We start from the raw sequence: 27,334 nt of genomic DNA, 5'->3' as shown, positions 1-27,334 counted from the left end.
ATAATGAAAATGATGTTTCAAGAGACTTGTCGCCATTGCAGAAAACATTTCATGTGTAAATAGTAAAAAATTATCTCTACATATTTGTTATAAACAATTTGTCAACACTTAACGTCACGTTTAGTTCGATGAACCGAATTCATTGATCTCGTTTAACTTTTGCCCAATTTAACATCAACAAAAATTTTAATTAAAAAAAAAAAAATTGTTTAAGAGGCAGGCGGGCTCAATTTCTTTACTTTTTATTATTTTTTGTATTATATTTTATTTATTGAATGTCAAGCAAGCGCAGAACTTAGATTTTTTATAAAATTAAAATTTAAAAATTGGAATATATTCTTTTATACGTAGTGTCAAAAATCAATATACACATATCATATCATGCTTGACAATTATTTTTGGCGCATATTTCATGACCGGCAAAAATAAGTTTACTGAATAATGTTTTAAAACTTTTGAAATTTTATGCTTTACTTGTTTTTCGATATTTAATCAAAAAAATAATTACACTACATTGAATTTAAGTTCGCTCAGAATATTACCGTTTGGAAAGCACTGTGCCAGCTACTTTCAAACTTTTTTTTGCTTACTCAAGTTTGAAACCTGTTTCCAAACTTTGAAAAGGTGGCACGCTTCATATATATACTCATAGCTGGCGCTAAGAGCTTACACGCCATCTATTGTGTTTGCGCGGCAATATATGTACAATTATTTTAGATTTAGCAATAAATGAGGTGAACGATGGAAATTGTTTGAGTGTGAAAAAATGTATTCTATAATAAAAATTTTAAATTTTGTATTGCTCAAATAAGTTTTTAGTTATCTAACTGGTCACACTGCATGTGTCTGAAACATTTCTCAATATTAGGAAACATGCTGCTTAGCAACACAAGCTATTGTAAAATACAAAAAATACTAGTTTTGTCGAAATCTGTCTGACGGCGTATTTTTGTATCTTCTTGAAGCGGTCACACTTTTAATGCTTTAGTTGATATTTGAGAAAATTTGAGCATGTCTGCGCGTGTAAGCGGTGCGTGAAAAATATTTAAATTTATTAAATATGTAGTAAAATTATCGAAATTAAAGAACGCAACATACATACATATTAGAGTATGTACGACCGGCAACTGTGCGTTGAGTTTACCGTGGAAATGTTGCGTTCATAACGTGCAAAGTAAAAAGGAAAGCGTAAAGAAAGAAAGAAATATCCTTGCTTGCCCACGCAGGATAGGCGTACAAAGCAGACGCGAGAATAATTCCAAGCGGAAGAAATTGAAGTCGCAGTCACAACAAAGCAGTGAAATATTATTAAACAAATCATAAAAGGAAATGCATTTTTAGTGATTAAAAATAAGTGAAATGTGCAGCATGCAACACATCGCGTTGTGAAGTAAAAAAAGCATAGCAAAGCAGAAATTCAAAGAGAACAAACAAAACCAAACAAACGAAACGCAACGCAAGGCAACGTGAGCGAGCGAGAGCGCAAGAGTAACCACTCTGAGTCGCGTCGCGTCTCTCGTTCACAACAACAAATTATCGTTTAATTTCTTTCATTTTTGCACAAGAACAACACAAAGCACAAAGCGGGTGACTTTTGTGTGTGTTAGTGTGTGTGTGTGTGTGTACAGAAGAAGAAGAACTGTTGCAACAACCACCAACGCCACCTTCACCCCCCTGCCAGCCACCGCTTGTTTGTTATCAGTCATTGATAACTGACAGAAAGGGAGAGAAATAAAGAGGGAGAGAGATCGACGATCTGTTTGACCGTGTCATGTTTTGATTGAGTTAAAGGTAAGTAAACTTAACACCTTAACGCCCACATATACCACTAGTTGACCTCGCTCTTTAAGCCGCGTAGGAAATGAATACCAAATTGAAGTTGATTTGGCCAAAATGAAGAAAAAACACGTTTGCCAACGCTCTTAACCACGCCGTCCAATTAAAGTTGCAACTCTCTCAAAAAAAAAAAAAAAATAGAAATATGAAAATATAACCGGCGAGCCGGCTGCTGCACATCAGCAAAGTGTTGTCTTTTTGGCTATTAAAAAGCTAAACTTGGCTATTTTTTAATTGGTAGAGCCAGAAAATTTACAAAATCTAGAAATTTTAGCTACTTTTAAAAAAATTCTGATTTCTGGCAACACAGCTTCAACTTACACAACTATGTGTGTGTGTGTGTCTGTGTGTAGGAGCCAACTCGGCAAGCACTTTAAATATTTTATATAACTGCACACAAAGTTCTCAGTTTGCGGTGTGTTTAATTTTTAATATTTTTTTTTTTGCTTTTGCCGTCAACATTTTGTTTGAAATGAAAGCATAACAATACCGTGTATATGGTGTGCCACGCCCCAAAGCTTTAGCCCAGACTCGAATGGATCATATGGCATGAGTAAATCTGCGCAGACAAAGCGCCAACAGCGACGCGACGTCTGCAACAATTCTGGCTGATATCAAAAGCAACAGCAACAACAAAAGCAACCTCAACAACAACAACAACAAGTCGCAGCACTATGCGGTAACTTAACTAGAACTGGCAATGAATCAGACACCAAGAAAAACCAAGTAGTAATGTGCTGCTCAAGCGTAAACGACTTACAGATACCCTCAATTCAATTCGACCTATAGTTAATTAAATATTGAAAGAAATTCTGTGTCATTCCGTTCGGTTGTTTTTTCAGGAGCACATAACATTAAAATCTCCAAAAACTTGCCTTACACCTTAGATTATCTAATCAATGATATTTTAAATTTGTTGTCTTTAGTTGAACAATTTCATGATGCCCTCTCTGCCAGCTTCAGGATTTTCGGTATAGAAGTTCAATAGTTCTAAATTTTTCAAATTAATAATAATTCAAGTCTTAAAAATTCAGTCATTTATATTTATTGATTTTGAAATAATAACAGTCTTATTTTTGAATATTTTGACTCTTTAATATTAGATGAGCAACTTATTTTATAAAAATAGCTGGGTAAAAAGATCAATAAATATGAAATATTATAAATATAGGATCAAAATAATGCAATTTTGACTCTTTGGACAAACAAGTGTTTTTTTTATTTTAGTCAATTTCAAACTTGTTAATGTCCTTTTCTTAAAATTTTCGGAGCTTAGAAGTTTATTATGCCCAAAAATTTTAATTTAGTATCTAAAGAATGAATCAAATTTGATTGATTCTCTTCTTTTGGCAATTACAAAAAGTTAGAATACTTGTTTACAATTTAATTTACAGGGTATAAAAAAAGAAGTGACTTGTTGTCCGTCGCGGCGATGACTCTGCCATAAATTGCACTGAAATTCGCTTTAACGGTTTTGTTTGTTACATTTGGACGTTTGTGCAATTGACGTAATTGCCAGAGACCCAGAGACAGAGACAGAAACAGAGACAGACTCAACCCAGACACACTACACATGTACTCACTGTATATGTATTTATATATACATATGTATGTGTAAGTGTGTAGGGATGGCTGACTGAAACTCCGACTCTGGTTGTCTCCCTGCCATTCAAGCTCAAGAGCGGCGTCGACAGCTGACGCTCAGATCCAGACCCAGACCCAGACCTGTTTTCTTCTCGGCCTTTTCATGAATTCATATTTTGCATTTTCATTTGCATTTTGCGGTCGCCGTTGCCGTTGCCAACGCCATCGAGTCAATGGCGCTTTTTCCACTTTTCTATGTCGCTTTGCGAGTACTTTTCATAATTTTCACTGCGCTCCCTTTTTTATGATACTTTGCGCCTTCGTCAAGCATTTCGGCAAAAGTTGCCTTCTAACAACATTTTACAATTCAACATTTTTTTTCTACTCCAAATATTTAATGAGCTTGTGTACATATAAATAAATCTGATGAAAATTCGTCGAAAATTTACCGAAAATTCCGAATTATTATTGCGTCGCTGGTTGGCAATTTGTGCAAACCTCAGGCAATTAAATTTTCATTGGCTAAAACTCGAGCTGTGCCGAACATGGACCTCAACATTAAAATTTAACCACAAAGTGGATACTGGCGGAAGGCACTTGAGGACCTTGTTTCAAATTAATTGAATTGAGACACATTTTTGCGACCACTGATGAAAAAATAAAACAAAAAATATTGCTGTTTCAGACTGAATATTTAATACTCTTAAATTTACTATAACTTAGATTTCAATTTAATTTGATCAGCATGTTTAGGAAAAATTAAAATACACAATCTGTGATAGAACTTAAAATTTAAAAAAGGGTACGTTACACATTTCGGGGTAAAATTATAATACTCTCTGTAAGGGCATAAATGCTGACGGAAAATTTGTTATTGGTCACAGTAGAAACATTTATAATATTATTAGCATGTCGTGGGTTTTTGGGGGTTGGATGAGGTTGAGGTTGACTTATAGGTCCTTTAATGCCTGAAACGCACGCGAACAAGGATACGGCCTGAGTCATTCGATTGAGATGAGGAGTGTAAATGGCATAAGTCATAAACTTAAATGGCTTGTTGTTGTTGTGACTGTTGTTGTTGTTGTCCACTGGCCCAGGGTCAAGAGCTGTTTTGTAGGCAACAGCCCGCTGGCATTTTCCTGGCTGCCTGAAAAACACTTTAGAACGAGTGGCACTTACAACTTCATTCGAATTCTCTCTGCATGTGCGTACGTGTGTCTATCTATATGTGTGAGTGTGTGTGTGAGTGTGTGCTAATGAGCGGTACTTGGGCCGCACTTAACCCATGTTAGGCCAAAAACCAAAAAACCGCGCAAAATGGGCGTATCAAATGCGCAGGTAGCATTGCAAGTGAGTCTACATATTTTATGAGCACTTGACAACTCTATAAACAGAGCGCTTATCACTCTTGACATTCTTCACCTACACACTCACCTCGCGCACACACACACACACACACACACACACACACACACTCACACACACTCACACACCGTCACATTCAGTGATGGCAATTTAACACTTAAGCCGCAATTTTCACACGGCTTTAAAATCGCGGTTTCATATCTGATAACTTTAAGCTCCGCTGACAGACACCTCCCACTTACACCCCCTGCCTAACTTTAGTCTCGTCTTCAAGGTTTTTTTATGTCTGCTTGCTGGATACATAAATAACGCCGCTCCAACAAAATAGGAGTATGGTAGAAAGGAAAGCATTGGCCCTCCCATTGTTCACTTGTTAAAAAATTGCAGAAAGCGTTGCCAAGCTGTTCTGAGACTTTGTCTACTTTTTCAGCGATGACCCCACTGCAAGATATAATTGTTTTGACCTGAAGTTTGTAACTAAGTGATGAGACATTGTCTGCAAAAATATTGTATAACATTTTCATTTCATAGATAGAGAAGTAAAAATACTATTAAGTTTGTCATTTGGTCATAAATAAATAGTTGACAATCAAACTGACATATATACATAATTCTATCCTTATCTTATGGTGTATCTTTAATTTTGTTAATATATTATTTTAATTATTTTATATAAATTTTAAATTGTAATATAACAAAATTTAAATTTCACTTGTTTCTATAAATTTGAATTTTTGTATATTTACGTGTATGCGATAATATCTACGAAAAGATACATATCACAAACTTCTATCTTTGAAGTACTTGAAGGAAAATATGAGAAGCACTCAAATAAAAGTACATGTTTGTATATATGCTGTAACTCCAAGTATACTAAAAAACATGTGCTCAACTCTGAGATACACTGCACTTGAAAAACTCTTTTTTTTTTTTTAAATGTTTTATAAATTAATCAAAGATATAGTATTTTTGCACAAGTTAGAGTATTACTACTTATTCACAATGCCAATCAGTACAGGTTACAAAAACTACATACTACATATTACATTTTCTTTGCAACTACATGCATATGAAGAGTATTAAAAAAAAACTTTTCATTTGAAAAGTTTTTTGTCTGCAACTTGCAAGTTGTCAAAATTGCTTTGACGTTTTATTAGTTTACGAGGGAGCTTGCAGCTACACTTCAAGTCAACATCGTTATCATCTTCAACATGATCATCAGCAATTGCAGAAAGCAAAAGAAAAACGCACAAACAAATTTACATAACATCAGCTGCTTGAAATATTGAAGGATGCTCCAAGCATTACAAAGTGAACTATCCAGTCGGTTCAGGGCGTATTTCTCTCTTTCTCTGTCTCGCTCTTCAGACGGCGCTAAAAATAACAAAAAACAACTCCAATGCTGACCAAAGCGAAATGAATACTCAGTCTGAATAGATTCATATTCGAAAATAGTATGCAGCGTGTCAAAAAGCCAGTGACCGCATTAAATTTTCTTTTTTGTTATTTTTTTTTTTTTTTCATACGTTTTGGAACATTTCCAGGCCGGCAAAGAGATGATGAAACCGAGTCTCGATGACGGTGACCGGCCCATTCCATGCCCAAGAGATTATATATATATATATCCCAATACCCTTTCCGTATGGGTAAGGTAAGGGCGTTTGGAAAACAAGTGAGATTTTAGATATGATGTTAGAAATAATGATTCATAATAATTAAATTTCTCTAATTATAAATTGGAATTAACAATAAAAGTATTAAATATAACACATAAAAGGAAATCATCTACGATACATAAATATACTAGGACTATTTTTTTTACTTATAGAAATATATAATTGATTTCTGTTGTTTCTTAAGCTCAAAAATATAATCAAAAATCCTGATGTTTATCTATGAAATTTCTATTGAAATCACTTACAAAAATTCGGTTAGATTTAGTAAAAAATACTGTTAAATTTTTATTTCTCCGATTCAAGAATATAATTAACAAATTATAGAAAGTATTCTATTTATGATGTGGATTATTTAAGGATTTAGAATTGCATTTTAAGTTCGGTAATTTATGAATTATAATAATGTTTTTCAGTCGATTTCGCCATTGTTGTTTACCCGACTCGCAAGTTTATTTCCTGGAAAATAGTCGCGTAATATGAACAACAAATAATAGAATGTATTCAACAATTAATGTAAACCTAAGAAATCTTTAGTAAAATTCCTTCAGGAAATGCGATTTCATATTAGATTTCAAAAATTCCAATTTCTATTGAATTGAAGTGCATTGAAAGTTCGTTTGGATATAGTAAAAATAATATTGCTTTCCTGTCGCAGTCGCCTTTGTTGTTTTTTTGTGGCAAATGGAGCACACGGCTGCGACTCTCAATGAGATTTGTGTGGCTATTTTTGTGGCCGTTGCAGCCAGCGACTATGACAGACAAACAGTTGAAAAAAGGCCCGTTTTCGGTTCGGTTGAAGTTTTTCCAATGTATTTTCATCGTTTTCGATCGTAGAGTGTTTGTTATTTTTAGCACAGCGCCCAGAAGAGCTGCTCCAAATGTCGGACGTGCCTATAAAGCATACGTAATAATTAATTCAATGCAATAAACAAACAATTTGGTCAGCTGGCCAAGCCGAAATGGGTCAGCAATTGTGAGTGACCCGTCAGACGAACCGTCTTCCTGTCTTTTGTTAAGCATATTCGTTGCAAGTACATGTGAATACATCCATAACGTTGTTATCGATAACCCTGATGATGCCATAAGCCACACCCACACAAGCACACACACCCACCCACACAATGTACATACATGCGTACAACATGCCCTTTGGCCTTTTGTGGCATGCTCCGACAAGTTGGTGTTGTTTTTTATTGGCGTGCAAATTGCTGCTGCATGAGTTGAAGACTTATCGATTTGTTGTTGCCACAGGCCGACAAGCCAATTTCAGATCATATTTGGCCAACTAAGACAGTGGCCTGTCTTGCTTTTGGGCCACTCCCACTAAACAACTTGGCCAGCTCATTAAGCATCAATTTACTTGTAACTTCAACGAGTTGCCCCCTTTGCTCTTACCCCACAACAGTTGCCTCCCTCTCTGTCCATTGTTTTGCTTTGTAATTTAACTGATTATGAGATTGTTGACTTCTATATGCCGCCGTCATCAGCAAAATGGGGAAGTGCCACAGCCACAGCCGGTGTCGATGTCGATGCTGATGTTGAGACCGTTGTTGCTGCTATATATAAAGCACTTTTCCGCGTCTTCAGTGTGTCTTCTTATACCCTGTACAGAAATTAATTAATAAAGGTATACATTGTTTTTTGAATAAAATATGAAACATAAATATAGCTTAAGTATTTGACAGATGTTAAGAAAATTGTTCATCAGTGCCCGAAATTAAAAATTTAATTGCATTGTAAATTATAGTTACATTTTTAGTTTTTGTACTGATCTTGAGATACCCTAGGTATCTCAGTAGTCGTGTTCTCTCGATTGCACTTTGTCTTATTCGTACTTGTTGTCGCGTCTTGTCTTGTTATTGTGCTTTATTTACATTCTGCTTTGGCGCTGCTCTTCGTCATGGTCAATGGCCGACGCATGGGGCATTATAACAGTCGGTAAGACACAAAGGGAGAGGAGAGGGGCAATGATGATGATGATGATGACGACTGTGTGGCTGGGGCTATGATATAATCTGCGGTTGCTCGACGACAGCGACTTACATATGAGCATTTCATCAGCTTTGTCGTTGCTGCTTCTTCTTTCCTCCTGGCTGCATCTGCATGTGTTTACTGTTGTGCCCCATTCCCCAAACGCACACACACACACACACACGCACTCACACAGATTATAAGCACTTTGCAGCTGCCAACGGCAGCTAAATTAAAAACGCACCAGAAGAAAATGAAATGACAGCGTTCAGTTTAACTAACGGCCTCCTCAAAAACGGGCGCGTCAACAGTTTTTCCATCAGCTTTTCCAGCTTTCCCAACAACAACAACAAGAATGGGGAGTCCCCCTTCCTCCCCATTGCAGGTCCTTTTTGAGCAGCGTCACTGTAATTTACATAACACTCACTTACGCTTAGTGGCTGACCCAAATTTGAAGGCAATGTAGTCTGCCTCTCAGTCTCCTCAGCTGCATTGGAGAGGGAACTTGAAGCCCCATGTGTAATTAACTCAAATAGATAGAGAAAGAGAGAATGGAAGAGAGGGAGAGAGAGAAAGATGGCAATCACAAAGGTCAGGGATTTTGTCTGAGCAACGTACAGCGAACGGTGAAAGCGAAAATATTATAATGGATTTCTTTTACATTTTATTTTCCACATGAATGACAGCTGCCTGCCTTTGAGCAGGTTGTTAAGCTTTATTTTCATTTTATCTACCTGACGGCAACTGAATGGAAATGCATTCAGTATGCTCAGCATGAAGCTTAAGTCTTTAAGCCAGTTTTCTATAAAAGCGATGCAATGTTTATAAGCCATTTATTATCATTAAACTTTTAACCAGATACATTTTAAGAAAGCCACTTCGATGAATATAAATTATGTTCTACTGCTGCAAGGTATTAATAATGAATGCACTTAACAAATTACATAGTCAATATTGTATCATCGATATTGTGAAATTCTTTTAATTATTTTCCCTTATTTCCATTTTTTTACTTAAAATAATCTTAGCTGTTATTGTGCTTTCTCCTTCCTTCTTAAGTTTTAATACGTTCCTTCTTCTAAGAGGATAAAAGTAACAAAACAGTGTTAATGAAAGGTAATTTAAAAAAAAACTAATTATAAAGTCTGACTTGCTTATTACTATCAGTTAAAAAATATATCAATACTATAATTAGTGGCTTCATTTTGACTCACAATAAAATATGTCAACATTATAAACTATATGATGAAATTTCCTTATTTATTTGCTTTCTGCACAATGATGCTCATTAAGATCTTTACCTCGTAAAAGCTCCACCTGTTTGTGCACTTATTATTCATTTAACGCAATTGCAACCTTTTGTGGCACTCAAACCATCCGCATAACTGGAGAGAAGAACCATTAATTTTCCGTTGCAATCTCAACCGTCAGACATTTATCATCGATGGCATTCACCCACACAAACACACACACACACACACACACAACTTACGCAATGGAAAGTATTTATGTGGGTGGTTTCCCAAACTGTTTGACCCACCACCAGCTGATTGAATGCCTAGCCAGCCACCCTAGTAGTTGCCTTGGTTGCCTGCCTGTTTTCGTATTTGTTGGCATTTTCCATTCTGTCGCTGGTTTGGCTGAGTTTTATTGGGTTTGCTCTCAATTTCTATGGAGTCGTCTTGGACGTGGGCTTGATGATTAATGAATGCTGTTGCTGCACTTTCTGTTGCTGTTGTTATGCAACAGCATCAAAATGTTGACTATAAACTTGCAGCTTGACTGAGTCATGGATGCTTGAAATGCAACGCTACACTGATCAAAATTCTTTTAGTTCCCAACGCATTTTTCAGATGACAGTTTTTAGTTTTGAGTAAAATCTTAATTTAACTCATGTCGTCTAAAATAATCGTCGAGAGCCAAAAATTAAAATAAATAGAGAGAATTTTCGCTCGTTTACTTTAAGATTGTCATAAGAGCCAGAATTTTTTTTTTTTATTCACATTAAAAATGTATATGAAATTTTAAAACAATATAAAACAGGACACAAAGACTTTTATATTAATTATTATTATATTAAATCAAAAATCGTGCTTTTTAGTTGTGTTCTTTGTATTTATTTTTCTTGAATTTATCTATTTTTTTTTTAATTAAATAAGAAGACAAATATTTTTGAGTTTTGAAACCAGTTGTTTTTATCAGCGTAGCACTTGCCGCTACCAGACGCGTATTAAAAACTTGACTGGCTTCTGAATTAGCCATGGTTGCAACTCCTTCCTCATCCTGTCCTGTCAAGTGCGCTTTGCGAGGCAGTTTCCGCACAATTTCCATTGTGTGCCCGGCCAAAGTTTTTGGAGTGTTGCAAACATCTTCCCTTCCGTTTTGGGGCCAAGAATGGGGGAGGTCTGACATTTCGGGCAATGCCTGTCAGCATTTTGTCGATTGGCATTGTAATGGGGTTTCACTGTATAACTTTTAGCAGCAGCCTGTGACCCACATACGTCTGACATTTCGTTGTGGTCCAGTTTCAGTTGCATCTCCTGGCAGCTCTCTTAATTGCTTTGCTTTATTTCGGAAGTAAAGCTGTTGCTTTTACAATTTGCAATGCAGTTGGAAAATTTTTTTAATTCCATTTAAAGCTTAGCCCAATTTGTGATTCTGCTCTCGTTTCTAAATTGAAATATTAATCGCAGTTATTAAGCGGTTTTGTGGCAATGTATGTACTAATCAGGCAATCAAAATGAAACTATTTTTTATTGTCCTTTTGGTTCCAGTATTAGTACCGATATCAACCGGTGTGACAAATTAATTTTGAAACAATTTAAATAACTTAAAATTTTCACTTAGCATCAAAATCCATACCTCGATCTAGAAGAAAAACATTTTTTTCGAATTTAATAAAGCTTAAATACAAAAATAACCTAGAGGCCAAACCAAGATCAAAATGACATTTCTCTTCAAAATCGGTTATGTTTTAATGAAGTTATGACAGCTTGAAGTTGGTCATACTTCGGAGCTAGTCACTTTACAAGTCAAAATTTTTATCCAATTCTTCATGATTTTTTACAAAAAAATAAAAGGTCTCAGAATCTAGTTTAAAGTGTTGTTTTATACTAATTACGATATTGGGAGTTGATTAAAAGTGAAAACTTGAGATTTAAAATTTTGAATTTTTAAAATTTCAAAGGGGGGACCCTTAGCATCAATATCGAATCTTGGTCAAAAATAATTAAATTTTCTAAATGAACAAAATTTAAATGCAGAACGAATTAAGAGGCCAAATCATGATCAAAATGACATTCCGCTTAAAAATCGGTTCACTTTTGATCAAGTTATGATAGTTTGAAGTTGGTCATACTTCGGAGCTAGTCACATTACAAGTCAAAATTTTTATCCAATTCTTCATGATTTTTTACAAAAAATTAAAAGGTCTCAGAATCTAGTTTAAAGTGATGTTTTATACTAATTACGATATGAGGAGACGATTAAAAGTAAAAACTTGAGATTTAAAATTTTGAATTTTCAAAATTTCAAAGGGGGGACCCTTAGCATCCAAATAAAATCTTGGCGATGATGATCGAAAAACATTAAATTTTCGAAATCAAGAAAATTGAAATGCAGGATGAATTAAAAAGCCAAACCGTGATCAAAATGACATTCCGCTTAAAGGTCAGTTCAGTTTTGACAAAGTTATGAGCGTTTGAAGTCAAACCTTGAACCTAGCAGCTTTGCCCAAACCGTACTGGTTTCGGTTTTTGGTTCTTTGGTTTGAATAAATTTTTATCATATGCTTCTAGCAGATTAATCAATGCCATTGCATATTTATTGACAAATATCCTCCATCCTCGGTTAGTGTATCACAGAAAAGCACTCACAATTAGAAAAGTTGAATGTCTTGGAATGCCATTTAATTTGGATTGTTTTTTTTTTTTTTGATTAGCGTAAACAGAAATTAAAGCAAACATGAACCACATTTTGTGAAATGCAAATTCCAAAATAAACACAAAATCAATTTGTTTGCTTCTGCTTATTTGCCACAGCTTACTTACGCCATATAAATCGCAAATACTTAAGCACATATTTAAGTATTTATGTATACCATATAAAGGCGCCTCATGTTGATAAATACAATTCATTGTACCTCATGGCCAGAGGAAATTGAAAGAAATTCGATTGTATTTATTTTAATATATAAAAAAAACAACATAATATTTGTGATAAAAATTTGATCACATTATTATGTTAATTATAAAAACATTAATATTACATTTAAGTAGAAACTTTTTTAATTTTTACCGAATTATTTTATTTGAATTTTTATTTCAAATTAATATTTTTGTGTCGGCTGTTTATAATTTGACAATAAATAATTAAAATAAATATACATAATATCACAATTTCTTGTAGATGAATTTAATGAAACTTAGTTACCCTTCAGCTTCTGCAACACAGGGTATACACTCAGCCAACAATTATGGCAATAAACGTACTTTAATATGTATGAGATTGAAGTCTAACCATTAATTAGCGCCAAAGCGTGCGCCTCAAGCTTCCAAAAAAGGCCAACAACAAACCAAACGAATTCAAGTAAAAACGCCAAATGAAGCGTAAACAACAACAACAACAGCAACAAAATAGGCAGCAAGCGTTGCATGAATGAAATGCTCTGTGTGTGTGTGCGAGTGTGTGTGTATTTGTGAGTGTGTACTATAAGTGGCCACGCCCCATTCCGGCATGACCGACGGCGCCACTCAACTGTTTGCCGGGGTTTTTATGAGCTTTTCCATATGCGCAGCTGCCGGATAAATCGTAGTCTGTTATTGTTGTGTCGTGTTAAACTCAAAGTTGTTGTTGTTGTCTCAAAGCATATGAGACGACGACACTTTGGCTAATTGCTTGTGGCAACAACACTTGACTAAAGTCTCGTCCGGCCAAAACCAAAACCGATAAGCTGCATATTAGACAGCCAATTTAGTTAGACAGCCAGTTGAAAAGGCGTAGAAAAGGGGGCTCAAAAAGTAATTCCAATTATGTATGAAAAGACAAACGAGCTGAGAACATTCCAATTTTATTCATATGACAATGACAATGATGCGCTGTAAAAATATGAATAATCATGGAATGTGTGAGTCAACTCATTCATTCATGCTGTCAGCTTTATTTCCTCACTCACTCACTTTCAACATTTTTTTTTTCTTTGCTTTCCTTTGCTTTAACACGCTTTATTACTGTCTTTCCGTCACCATCACCTAAGTGATTAAATTTCCTTCATTTCTTGCGCTTTTCAACTTTTCTATTCGTTTCGTTGCTTCCGTTCTTTACAAACTTGGCAATGGATTTTAATTACGATAACTTTTGCAGAATTTCAGTTAATTGCTAATGATTTTGTCCAAATGCACTCAGTTCCCTCTTACTCCTACTTCTTGCCACAAAATGTAGCAATTAAATGCAGCGAGTGCCGATTTTGGTTCGACATCCAAATTTGCAAATTTGCAACGCCAATCGAAGCCATTAAATGTGACAGACTGCATAAAATGGTTTTTATGGTGTCTGTGGTCATGTCTACCTGGCATCGATGTGCACAACATGTGTGTAAACCTCAGTTATGTGTGTGTGCGTGTGTGTGTGTGTGTGTGTGTCGCTGGTTGTGCTAATGTTGTTTGCCAACGCATTAACATGGGCCACAATCGACGCTCACGTTACGCATACGACACGTGTGACGCTCGCTTTATGCGTGTGTGTCTTTGCATCTGTATTAGAGATGGACATCAATATGGATATATCGATATTGTAGCAATAGAATGGAAATATATTTAAGTATCGAATGATTTGATATTTAATGCATCGTTTTGCAATTCGGTTAAAATATAGAAAACTTTTTTATCATTCCATTTTAGTGCTAGTTTCTCGAAAATTAAGATTATTATTTCTGATAAATGATTTTCCAACTATTATGGTGATTTTAAAAATAAGAAAAAGAATATCTAAATCGAAAGTAATATTGTTTTTTGAGCGTTGTACTGATCATACAACAAGCTACAAGCAAGCTTTAATATGTCTATATTTTTTTAAGACATGGATTCATGGATTCGTTGATAAGGTTGTTGAAGAAAATAAATCAATAATTTGAAATTTAAGTGATTAATAGCAATCTTATTGTTATTTACTTTAAATTAACTGACATTTATAGCGATATCATATATTATGTGACATTTTTTCCGATGACTATATAGTCCCATCCCTAATCTGTATATATCTGTGTGTGTGTGTATCTGTATCTGTATGCATTTTGCCAATTATCTTGCAGTCTCAAGCGCACTAAGTGTCAGCATAAATAATTGACTGACCAAAGTGCCGGTTGACGAGTGTCGAGACTCAAGAGTTGAGAGTCGACTGCCGTCTGTCAATCAAGACAGGCAATATTTCAGATACACACAAACACACACACACACACATACAAATGCGTCGTAGTTTGTGTTGCATGCAAATCTTATCGGGTTGACATAGTTAACAGTCCACATTGCCTGCCAGCCGGAAATTTGATTGTAATTATTGCTAATATTTTTAGCATAAGCAAGTTTATTTACAAATCTGATGCGGCTGTTGCAGTTGCAGTTTCATGTCTTAACCGGTTATGTCTAACCAAATTGCTGTTTATCGCCCACTGGTCAACAATTTGTGGCAATGAAACGAACAACTGATTAGACAACGAGAAACAGTTGCCAGTTCTTTGAAATGTATCAAAATATAATATAAAACAGCACATGGCGTATGCGTAATTTCTATTATTTTATACAAGTAAGATAATGACTTGTTTTTTGATAAGAGACTCATGTGTAATGAGTTCATTGCGCCACATAACAAAAGAATGACACTTAGTATAATTCCAGCAATCAATTCACCAATGATTCAAGTGAGCTTGCAACACAGTCAGCACTTAAATATAAAGAAATTAAATATAAATAGTCAGCTGTGATACAATGTTTAGGTTGATTACAAATTTCAATTAGTGGCAGAAAAACACTCTCAATTGCATACACTCTATAAAGAGTCAAACTTAATTGTCGGCTAATTGACTTGATATTATTATCATTCATTTGAACTGTGTGGTAAAAAAAAATGAGGTTTTTGTTAAATGTTTCAATTAAATAAAATGAAAAACCTTTTGCGTTCGTTGGCCAAATTGAAAATTTGCATTTGACGCTCTAAAAGGAAAAAAAAAAGAGTTAAAAAGAGCAGAGAGAGAGCAGAGTAAACAACAACGCAAAACTCGAACTCACAACACTGGCAGCGACTGTTTGGCGCTTTGTGGTTGCAAGCCGCAAAAAGCATTTAACCCACATTTGCTGCAAGGCAAAAAACTTTGTTTGCCATTATGCAAAGAGCTCTGGATTTGGTTTTAGCTCTGGCTTTAGCTTTAGCTTTGGCTTTAACTCTGGCTCGTGTGTAGGCACAACTTTGTGGCCAACTAACTGCACATGAGAAAACGAGGCAAGCAGACGTGGCAGCTGACTATAGAGCCGCTTAAATTGCATTTTAATTTGTTGTACACTCGCATTAATTAGGCAAAGCCATGGACAAGCATAGCCAGTTGACCTGGGGAGTGCTCAGACCCACGATAACCAGCTAAAATAAAAGAATAACACTTGAACAGATGTACTTACAAGCCGAACAATGCTCTTGATCCAATGTGTATCAAGTGACCAATTGCTGGGATGTCGAGATGTCGGCAATGGTGGTGGCCAAATGTGTGGCATTTGCATGGCTCCCGCGGCTGTCATTTGTTTTGAAATATATGGACGTACTCTCTGTGACATGGAAACCCTACAACATCAAAAGCAGTGGGACAAAAATGATAAATTCCAGTGCATAACCAAAAGTTTAAGTAACAAACTTTTAAAAACTTAACAAACTTAGTTGTATAATTTTATATAAAAAACAAATAATTATACATACAAAACGATTAAAATTTATTAATATTTATCAGCTAAAAAATCTCCTATTACAATTTAAAATATTCTAAAGCTCATAATCTATTTAATATCCGATTTTAAATGAATTTAAAGAAAAAATGGAAATTTAAAAATATACATAAAGTTAAATCAAAAAATACCCTGATTTCATTTTTCTTTTTCCTTTTTCACATGCTAAATTTATTTTCTTGATCAACTTTGAACGATAGATAATCAGAAAAATTAAGAGCATTATATTGCATATTTTTTTTAAATTTAATTTTAATATTCTGAATTTTATGAACTTGATCCACTGTGCAGCAACGGCTTTTTGTCTCTTTTGACTTTGTGCGCTTGGTGTGAAAAGTGTATCAAGTGTCGGACATGATGCCATGACCATTCCCAATGCCCAATGTCCGGAAATGTCCGGCAAGTCATGTCATTTGACAGCGCCGCCACCACTGACACAATTTAAATTTGCAACATTTTAATGCCGCCTGTTCGCCTGCTGCAATTTCAATTCATCTACAAATATATGCAACTGCAACACGTGCGTGGGCCTCATAAATTGACGTTAAAATATATGTGCAACAATAAATTAAATAAAATACAATACGAGTATGCTAAGTAAGTAATATACGAGTGCCTTTATTGTTCCCTTTTCGGTTCCTTTCGCTCTGAATGCTGCAGACAATTTGCACGCCAAGTTGAGCCTTTTACGATGTAGCGCTTACATCATGAATGGCCGGATGGATAAATGGATGGATGGATGGATGGATAGCTGAATGGCAGAATGAATGAATAAATTAATGGGCGTGGTCGCATTTACATTTTAATACAGGCCGTGCAGTAATTTATGCACATTGTTGTTATTGTCACTGTGGTCTCCTATCGTTGTTGTTGACTACTCAAGGTCAACGCGTTGGCACGCTTTTGTATATCCCATTGGATAAGCAGGGAATATGTTACAATTGCTCGATAACACGATACTCAGCACTTAAATAGCAAATTTATATAGTTGTTAGTACTATCGATAAAAAGAACCTAGATATATCTGTAATACCACGTACTATTTTGCCAAATGCTGATCGAAAAATTGTGTGAGAATCTTTTAAACAGACTTTAAATTATTATATCATTCGGTTTAATCTATGTTATAAATTGGTGTATGGCAGACAACCTTAAATTGTTGGGTTAATAATAGTTATCGGTAGTATATGCGACGTTAAATAAATATATCGATAAAATTAAGCTTTCGATAGTATTTGCTTATCTTAAATGTGCTTGATAAAGGGATAAATGCTCGAAAGATTAAATTTATGCTCAGATAGATGCGAATGACATAGTAAATGATGTCTACAGGTTATTTTAGTTATCGATAGTATCTTTTAAGATAAAGATGGTCTGCATCTGCCGATAATAAAAGTAATCGATAGTATTTGTTGTTAAATGTAAATTCTAACATTTGATACGTGAAATTAAATTAATCAATATTGATAGTATCAACTACCGATATCGATAAATCTATTTTAAAGCAGTAATAATAATTCTAAATAAGCAATATGCCTTTTAGGCTCTATCATAGAAAACAGCGTTTATAGTTAATCGATATTCGCTTTATTAAACACACGCAATATTCCTCTATCAACCTCCACCCCCCACCCCAACCCCTTGTGGCTTCCACTTGGGGCTTCACCACAAACGACAACTGTGCGGCTGATACATGGCCTGGCCCACTGTGCAGTTGAAAGCCTTGGCAAAGTGCTCGTGTTGTGGCCAATTGCGATTGACGCGTTCATTGTGCATTCCATGCTCCACATCCTCCGTGATGCTATCAGCCCTTATCTGTTGCATGTTGGCACACAGGAACTGCACCGAGTTGATAAAAAACAGCTGCTGTTGTTGGAGTAGCGAGTGTTTGTCAACGCTTTCAACATGATCAAAGTAGGAGGCAAAGGCGAGGCGTAAACCAACAATATCCGACATGCTCTCCGAGAGCAGCAACTGTTGAGCATTGTGGACACTTGTGTAGCAGCTGCTGAAGTTGGCAAAATGTTGCAAGACCGCCAAGCCTGTTGTGTTGTAGTTGCCCCTTGCATCGTAGACAATGTGAAAGAGGTCAAAGGCATGTTGCAGCTCATGGGCCAGAATGAAACCCAATTGGGCATGTTGCAGCAGCTGCGAGAGACGTGCGTCGTACAGTGGCAGTTGCAAGTAGCCGTGTGGCAGCAACACGGCATTCTGAAAGATTTTCACCGGCGACGAGCTACGTGCCACAAACGCATCCTGCTGATAATAATCCCAAGTTGGCTTATTGGCCAACAATTGTTGTTCACGTCGTTGATAGAATTGCAGCAGCTGCAACTTGTTGCCATAGAAATCGTTATCGTGCAATTGCAGATCCTTGTAATACTCCAACAGTTGTTGCATGGTCAAACGCGGTGGCAAGTTGCCTATCTTAAGGCGCAGGCTACGCAATTCTTCCAGCACATAGGCCTGTTCTTCTGCACTCAACTGCAGATGATTTTGTTGCAACAAACGTTCAAATTGCAGGCTCAATTTCTGTTGCAAACGCTGCAATGCTGCATCGGTGACTTCACGTCTCTCGCTGTAGTAATGTGTCTCGTAGAGAAAGTGCATCGCCAGTGGCATGTGTCCTCGCAGTTGCATGAGGCAGGGAATCGAACGCGTCTCCTTGACGCCCATGGGTAGCTCATCGATGAGTGCATAGAGCAACTTGAACATGAGATAGTAACAGATGGTCTCGTTGGAGGTCTGCTTGAATATTTGTTGCAGTTGTTGCACATAGCTTTCGTTCAGCGTTGACACTTGCAACAACTGCAACGCATCTGGCGGCTGTTCCAGTAGATTTGTCAGATAATGACTCCAGTTGATTTGGGGCAAGTGTTGTTGCAGCTCTGGCAACGTGCATTCGATAAGGTTGCTCATTGGTTGCAACTCCATTTGATGCGTCAAGTTAGCCACTTGCCACTCAAGCTGCATGAGTTTGGCTGTTAGATTCCGGGCCAACTGCTCATCCACACCAAAAGCCACATATAAATCAAGTATATTCTGTTCGATCAGCGGCGTTGCATCAGCGATTTGTGGCATCAACATGATCACATAATGCGAACCATTCTCGCGTCGCACATTCACATCCTGTTTGATAAAGACACCATTGAGGCCATAAGAGCGCAACTTGGCCAACGTTGCCAGCCAATCAAATTCGGTTTCATTGCGCCAAATCTCACTGTGATTGCTCTTAAAGATTGGCCACTCCAGTTGCAGCTGCGGCTCCAGCAGATGCAACAACTCATTGAGCGCCGGCTCGTTCAAGTCCCGACAGGATACGTAGTATGACCAAAGCATATCATAAATGCCACCTTGCTGATGTTGCATCTGCAACGCTCCCAACAACTGTGTGTTGTATTTGTAATCCATATAACCCGGCATATCCAAGTAGTTTTCCGTGTCCTTGTAATTCTCACTCCAATTACCGCACGCATAACTGTAGAAATCCACACAAGGCTCAACGCTGTCATTCACATTCCTCAACACTTGATCCACAAACTGGGCATTAAACTGCTCGTCTGATATGGCCAATGTCCAAGCGAATCCAAGTGATAATCCAAGCAGCAATTGCATTTCTGGACGACACTTCATTGCGCCAGCTGCGTTTCAACTACAACTGCTTTCCAAAACTCTTGAGCGTCATTTTATAGAGCTTATCGCTCAATTTACTCAACTCAAACTCGACGACGGTCGACGATTCTTTACTATCGCCACAAGTTTTGTTTACATTTGCATACAATACTCGTATCTCTAGACGCCGACAGACACTCAATTCATTTGCATCCTGTTGGCAATTAGTTCAAGTGGCTGTTCATTGATTAGAAAGCTCTTCGAGTATGGACCAATAATCTACACTCTTTTGCCAGCTTCTTCCTGTCTTAATCCAATCAATGTCAAGAGCTTTAATGCAGCTCAGCAGGTTGCCTTCCATCCTTCCTTCCTTCCTTCCTTCCATTCTTCATTCACTCAGCCAATTTGTGCTTGACAAATTCGAAATTCCCAGGTAAATTGGAAAAACTTCAGCGTCAGTGAAGCGATATTAATGCACAGAAGGGTTTGGGTATTTTGTTTTTAACTAAGCCTATTTTGGTTTAGGTGGCTTAAGCTAATTTGTGTCACACTTTATCAACTTATATGCACGTATTTCAAGCGAAAAGTATCTCAAAGTTAACTTCATTAAATTCTATTTCAGTAGCATACTTTTGGGCAGCTAAAGCTGAAAAATACACAGGCGTGTTCCAGAAATGTGTTCAATCAAAAATCAACAAGAAATTTTTTAGCTCATAAACTTCAAACTGTCATAATTTAGTCAAATCTCAAACGATTTTCTTGCGAAATGTCATTTTGATCATTATTTGGCTTCTATTTTAATTTTGCATCAGAATTGGAAAAGTAAATTTTTTTCTCATTACTGTCCATTTTTTTCATACCTTCCCCCGGACACTTTTCCAAAAACTTTAAACTATCATAACTTTGTTAAATTTCAACCGATTTCCTTGCGGAATGTCAAATTTATCATTATTTAACCTTAATTTTGATTCTGCATTAAAGTTGCAAAAGTCTTTTTTTTTCATCACTGTCCATTTTTTCTTTGGAAAGTAGAGTTAAGATTTGACAAAGTTATGATAGTTCATAACTTTGTCAAATCTTAACTTTCCTTTTTAATTGTCAAAGCATTTGCTGCACAAAAAAAAAATCAAACATAACATATTTCAAGTCTAAAGTGAGTGTACAAATAAATTAACTGCTGACTAAAAAGTGAAACTTTTTTTGAAAAACTCGCTTGCAGGGTAACAATTAGTCGAGCATTAGCAAGATTATTCTTTATCTTGTTGATGCTGACGATTATTGCCTTTGGCGTGTGTTGCTCTTTAGCAGCATTGCTCGTTTGGGTGTTGTTAATTTTCATTAGCACTCACTCACGCACACACACACACTCACACACCCACGTACTTGCACACCTGATGAAACTGATGCTCTGACATTAGATTCATCCATCACGATATCTGCTTGGTTTTGATTAGCGCAACGCTGCGATAAATTGGGAAAACGCCACCAGAGATGATGATGATAATCAATATAATTTTCATCAAGCTAAGTGGGTCAACGACATCGATATTTTCCGACACTTTACTGAATGAAAAAATAATTTTGGTTACGTCCTGTGACGTTTATGCCATTATAAATGCCAAAATTCCAGTTAAGTTTTTCCATTATTGCAGCTAATTGAAATGACATTTTCCTGCTCAATTTACAATGCAATTAGCCAAGTCAGAATGTCAACACAAGTAAAGACCATAAATAAAATAAATTAATTGTAAGTGCAGAAATTTTTAATTTATATTATATTATTTACTTGCATATTATATTCAAAAATAATAGAGATCCTTTAAAGTTTAATTAGCTAATCCACAAATTGGTCATTTAATGTGTTTTAATCCGCAATATGTAACAAATAAAAAACATTTAAATGCGTCTGTTGTCTGTGGAGGTCACAGCGGGGTTAATTGCATTTAACTTCCATTTTAGCTTTGCATGTGATAAAATGACAAACTGACAATTGAACAAACAATGCTAAATGCACCTGGCAATCAAAATATATTTGTCGATATTCAGTAAAATCACAATTTATTTGCAATAATCAAATACAATGCAAATAAAATGAAAATTTAGCTAACAATTCGATAAACAGCTTAAACACATTAATTGCGAATGCGAATGCAGAGTTTAAATGTATTCAAACTAAGTCTGTAAATTTAGAGAGATAAAGAGATTTTAGATGACAAATATGATGGGAAGAAAATAAAATCAAATTGGAATTGCAATCAATTTTAGTTTAAGCTACATTTAATTGGAAATTCATTAAATTTTAACTTTATTATAAATTCTTAATGTCGAATTCGAAGAGGGAAAACTAAGAACAGAAATCAATTGATTTTATAAATTTTGTGAGCAAGCAAATAATATTTTTGGAGTTGTGTGAAAAGAATGAATTTTTAGTATATAAAAAACTTTCTAGTCAAGCCATTCTTTTACTGCAATTTTAAATAATTTCCGCTGATTTCATACAGTTCTTATCCGTGCTTTACCCTTGCAAAGACCCGCTGTTTAATCGCATGGTTATCCTCCCTTGATTTTCCTGCTATGTTACCATTTTCTTATTCCCCCACAAAAGCCAGCTAAGTGTATTGTAATCCTTGGACTTGAACATCGCTGGCACTCGCACAATCCACTTAATGCCCGACTCGAACTTGCGTTGTAGTCACTGCACTTGACCAAGGCAAATGCCGTGGAACCGTGGAATGTCGGGTGACTGGGAAATGTTGCAATTAAACGACAATAAGCTGACCCAAAGCTAACGCACGTCCCGTCACACCCCGTTTTGTTTAGCAATTTGCCATTTTGCTTTCGCCGCTTGCCACGGCACGTGTCAGACAACGGAGTTGAGGACGAGGTTTCAACGTACCGAAATCAATGACAACAAAATGAGCAACATTTCCAACTGCATACAATAAGGATACGTTGTCTCCTCTCTGTGTCTGAGTGTAATCAGTTCTAGCATTAATTAAGTCAGACAACCAGGACATGGTCATGTACGAGTCTATGAACCATGACAACGTGCTCTTGCATTTTCTCGTATACAGAACTCAAGTCAAGAGGAGCAAGCTCACTTCATATTAATTCAGACTCCGAGTCAAACATCTCTTTCAAGGCAGGTCTACCCGAAGAGTTTGCAGTTCAATTGGATTGGGAGAGTGCCAAACTGAATGCCAGGATGAGGACAGTATATTGATTAAATTTCTTTCTGATATGTTGAGCAATGAATTAAACTCTGTATTCAAGTTCCAACCACGTTTGTTCATCAATAAAGAAAGTTAAGGACAAAGTCTTTTAAATGTCAAACAACTGTCAAGCAACCTTTAAGTTAATATGATTAAATGGAACAGCACAAACAGACAAAATAACCCACAAGCAACAATATTTACACATACCTCACGTTTTACACCGCGAGGGTAGTTTAAGAAATAATTAAAGTGAATAAATTCAAGAAAAACTGAACAAACTGAGCTTTTTCCGTTATTTTTTACAAGTTGGGACGCCGAAAAATGCGACAGCAGCAGCAAATAAAAAAATGAACTTATTCTAAGTTTTTAAGCACTATTGAAAACAGAAAAAATTACTCATTGAATAATTTACATTTTTGAATTTCTGATTTCGATCAGTATATAAAATTTCAGGTTTTAATTTGACTGTCATTATGATCTGCTCACCCCTAAATTTAAATCATTTGTATTTTTCTACCACTTTTTTAATTAATATTTCTTCTGATATTTAGTTCTTTGGTAACCAATTTTTGAAGTACACCTCGCATATGAGACAGACACAAAATACACGCAGTTATTGAAAGACAAACAGGAAAACAAGCAACAAAAAAATGTGCCAAGCTTTGCAGAGAGGAAACGGAAATGCCAAAAGCTCCATGAAGTGCGTGTGTCTGCACATGTCACAACGAACTGAAGACACGGGGGTGCAGGAGAAGAAGAAGAGGGTGCAGAAGAATGAGAAGGGTGTATGTTGTTTGTCAAAACGATGTCAATATGCACATACAGCAACACCAAAGCCGACAATAAGCAAGGGAGCAGCGAAAGAACGAGCGATAGAGACAAAGACAGAGAGATAGTGAGAAAAAGGGGTAAGGTGACACATGAGGGATTCAAAAAACAAGAGACAATATCGTGCGTGAGCCACCATTGACATAGATAGAGAACGGGTCGAGATGAGGGCAACATGCGAAGATGGCAAAGACAATGCAACTGCATAACAAGCATGTAACAAATGGAAATCTGAGAATACACTACTAAAAGATACCCTATAATCGAAAGAGTAGTAGAGAAAGAGTAGTAGTGTCAGTGGATAACAGAATCAAAAACTGCCCACAAATGGAAAATCTTATTTAAACCAAATTTTCATTTCATATGCTTCCTTTAAAAAGTTTTTTCGAAAGAGTCTGGAAACTATAAACCTAAAAAACTTCTATACAGCGGAAGTTATTATACTAATATAAAGAATTCCCCATTAAAACTAAATCAATATATAGCAGTGTTTGAATTAATATGATTCTATTTAAACTCTTTAACGTCAGGTTATTTAAAATACAAATTTAAAAAATTATTCTAATGTAATAGATCAGAGTTAACAACTCTTAATTATATTAAAAGAGAATGGCTTAATATAATTTCTTTATGACAGGATATAAAAACTGCAAGCCTAAAAATGACCAAATATGACACTATATGGCAGATTCTAAATTAATTTTCCAATTTTTGATACCATTTTGCAACAGGGTGTAGAGAATAAAAAATTATAATAACCCTATATTGCAGAGAATACAATAGCTAGGGTATTAAATGTATAATATATAAAGTGCAAGAACTCTCAAATAAAGGACATTAAATTAACAGATTAATATGCTCCATTTAAAGTTCTTTCGTGACAGGGTACAAAAACTGCAGTTGAACTAATTTCAGTGCATTCGCTGCTCGGATAACAATGGGGCGTTTACAGTTTATCTTTTCGCACTCAACTTTACAAATGTGCAAAGTAAATAAAAAAAAGTTATATTAAAAATAGAAATCCAGAGCGAGGAAAATAACTGCATGGAAAATAACTTTGTTGATGAGCTTTTAAGGATACACACGCGTGTGTGTGTCGAGTGACAATGTTTTGCACACACCCACACACACACACACACATGTGCTTTTGGGCGTATCCGTTGCAGAAAAACAAACATGACTTTAGGGTGAGAATGGGAAATGCCTTCAATGATTTATGAAAATGTGCTCACAATTCAGGTCTTCATGAAAAATTAAGGTTTAATTAAGCGTTCGTCAATGGCCTGCAGGGGGATAACCGTATGCAATGGCTATCATATCCTGTCAGGATCTGACATCCTGTTTTACACCAGCATTGCAGTTTTCTGCACATCGCATTGTCCTTCTTCTCTTTTTTTTGTTTTTTTTTTTTGGGTGTGCCCGCATTGAATTCACTTCCTGCCACACATCCCCAGACCAAAAATCAAACCCAAACGAAAAGCAAACGCCAAACACAATGCCAGTTGTGGACACGTAGCCAACGCTAGCAGAGCCACCAAGGACAACAAACGAGCGAACAGATTACTAAAACTGGCAGGGTCCAAGGGAGGAGCCATAAGCACTTTAGAGCAGCATCCGATGGCACCACACCACACACCACACCACAACATACACACACATAATGCCACACATTGCAAAAAATTAAGCGCATTTAAAACCCAAGCAACATTCGTTTTGATTACGTCTCTGGATATTTTTACAGCTTTCTCGCAAATGCCTGAGGCAACTATAAAATCGATATAGAACTTTATTTCTTGTTGCCGACTCTGATGCTCCTCCTCCAGTTCCTCCAGTTGCTGACGTTGCTCTGAGCTTACATTTCCAACAAGTTTCTGCACGTTCAGCGATGCTGTCTACCTGCAAAGGGAATATTTTATTTGTGCAATTGTAGCGAGAGTAACTAAGCTCTTAATCAGCTTTCGTTGTAAAGTCAAATTCACTGAATCTTGAATCTATGAGATTCGTGGAAAACAACAACACTGTGCTTAAAAGTATCAAATACTTCAAATCGTGGACATGTTTTTAAAACGTTTTAACATATTTTCCTATCGTTGTTCGTCGAGAATTGATATTATTCAGAAATTGATATACTTACTTGCAAAATACATTTTTTTAAATTGATATTTTTAAAACATTATAAAATATTCACCAACAAGTTTAATGTATAAAATACAATGTCATTTACTTCTTCTATCTCTGTATCTAGTATTGAAGAAACTCTACAAATAATACGGATTACTTTAAAAAAACTAGTTATTTTCACCAAAAAATCTCTATGTGAACAAGTAAATTTTACTTCTGTTGTCTTTAGAGCGAGTATCTCTCAGTATTCTAAAATGTAATCTATATATTTAAGTGCTACACTTAAACTATTCTAGAAATGTAAATGCATTGAACTAAAAACTATTTATTTATATTTGATTTATATCTTTAGTTTGAGTATCTTAAAGTCGCTCAGATCACTGCACAGATTTGGCAATCTTTTCTATTACCTACAAATTGTTGCAATATTTGATTTGCTATTTGCATTCACAATTGTCGCGCTGATTGAAGCAAGGATGCTGCTCCAATTGGAGGCAGAGATAGCTTCAATATATACGTGTAGATACATAGATACTTGTACACACATGTGCTTCAGTTGGTGTCGTCGCATTTGTAATGCATGGAATATATTTTTTGCTTTGTATATTTTAAGTAATGTCGAAGCAGCAAAGAAAAAATCATTATTTAAACATGAACATCAACATAAAATTAAAAGACACAAAAAAAATGGATTTGAATGCATAAATTATAATAATCAAAGATGATAATATAAATACAAAATAATGGCGCACTTCCTGCCAGACAGAGTAAGAGAGATAGAGAGGGAGAGACGTATACAGACAGTCTGGCAGTTAGCGTAGGCATCCTTTAAAAGTGAGTTAACGCTGGTTGCCGACAGCCGTTATTATACTTACATTTAGCTGTAGTTGCAACATTTCAATTATGCCCCGTCGCACTGTGTATGTTGCACGTTCAACCTCCGCTGACGTCAAGAAAAAAGTTGTTGCCGTGCTAAGATTTAAATTCGCTTTATTTTTCTTTTTTCATGCCACGCAGCAAGGAGTATTTAAAATGCTGCAAAATTTGTTAAGTTCCCACGCTGCCATGCCTCAAGTTCAGGCAGCTGCCACTTACAGTTGCAGGCTCAGATGCAGATACCGAGGCAGATACAAATAGAGATACA

The 27,334-nt window shown here is 35.9% G+C and overlaps 2 protein-coding genes across 2 annotated transcripts in view; one reads left to right on the top strand and one right to left on the bottom strand.

The window, feature by feature from the left end:
- Nucleotides 1-970: 970 nt before the first annotated feature.
- The window catches only part of LOC117789744, a 39,388-nt gene continuing 13,024 nt past the window's right edge, over nucleotides 971-27,334 (top strand). Inside the window, exon 1 of the mRNA XM_034628858.1 lies at nucleotides 971-1,791. The gene's annotated coding sequence lies outside the window, so the exon portion shown is untranslated. The remainder of the gene's footprint in view (nucleotides 1,792-27,334) is intronic.
- LOC117792835 (phosphate-regulating neutral endopeptidase PHEX-like) lies at nucleotides 17,979-20,047 on the bottom strand. The gene has a single exon (XM_034633127.1). It carries the CDS (start codon nucleotides 20,045-20,047, stop codon nucleotides 18,077-18,079), a length of 1,971 nt encoding a protein of 656 aa, XP_034489018.1. The 3' UTR covers nucleotides 17,979-18,076.

Source organism: Drosophila innubila (assembly GCF_004354385.1).
Source record: "Drosophila innubila isolate TH190305 chromosome 3R unlocalized genomic scaffold, UK_Dinn_1.0 2_E_3R, whole genome shotgun sequence".
Classification (NCBI taxonomy): domain Eukaryota; kingdom Metazoa; phylum Arthropoda; class Insecta; order Diptera; family Drosophilidae; genus Drosophila; species Drosophila innubila.
Note: the sequence above shows the minus strand (reverse complement) of the source record. Positions and strands in the feature narration are given on the sequence as shown.

Coding starts and splice junctions, on each gene's coding strand:
- LOC117792835 (XM_034633127.1), bottom strand. CDS start 20,047: ATGAAGTGTCGTCCAGAAATGCAATTGCTGCTTGGATTATCACTTGGA.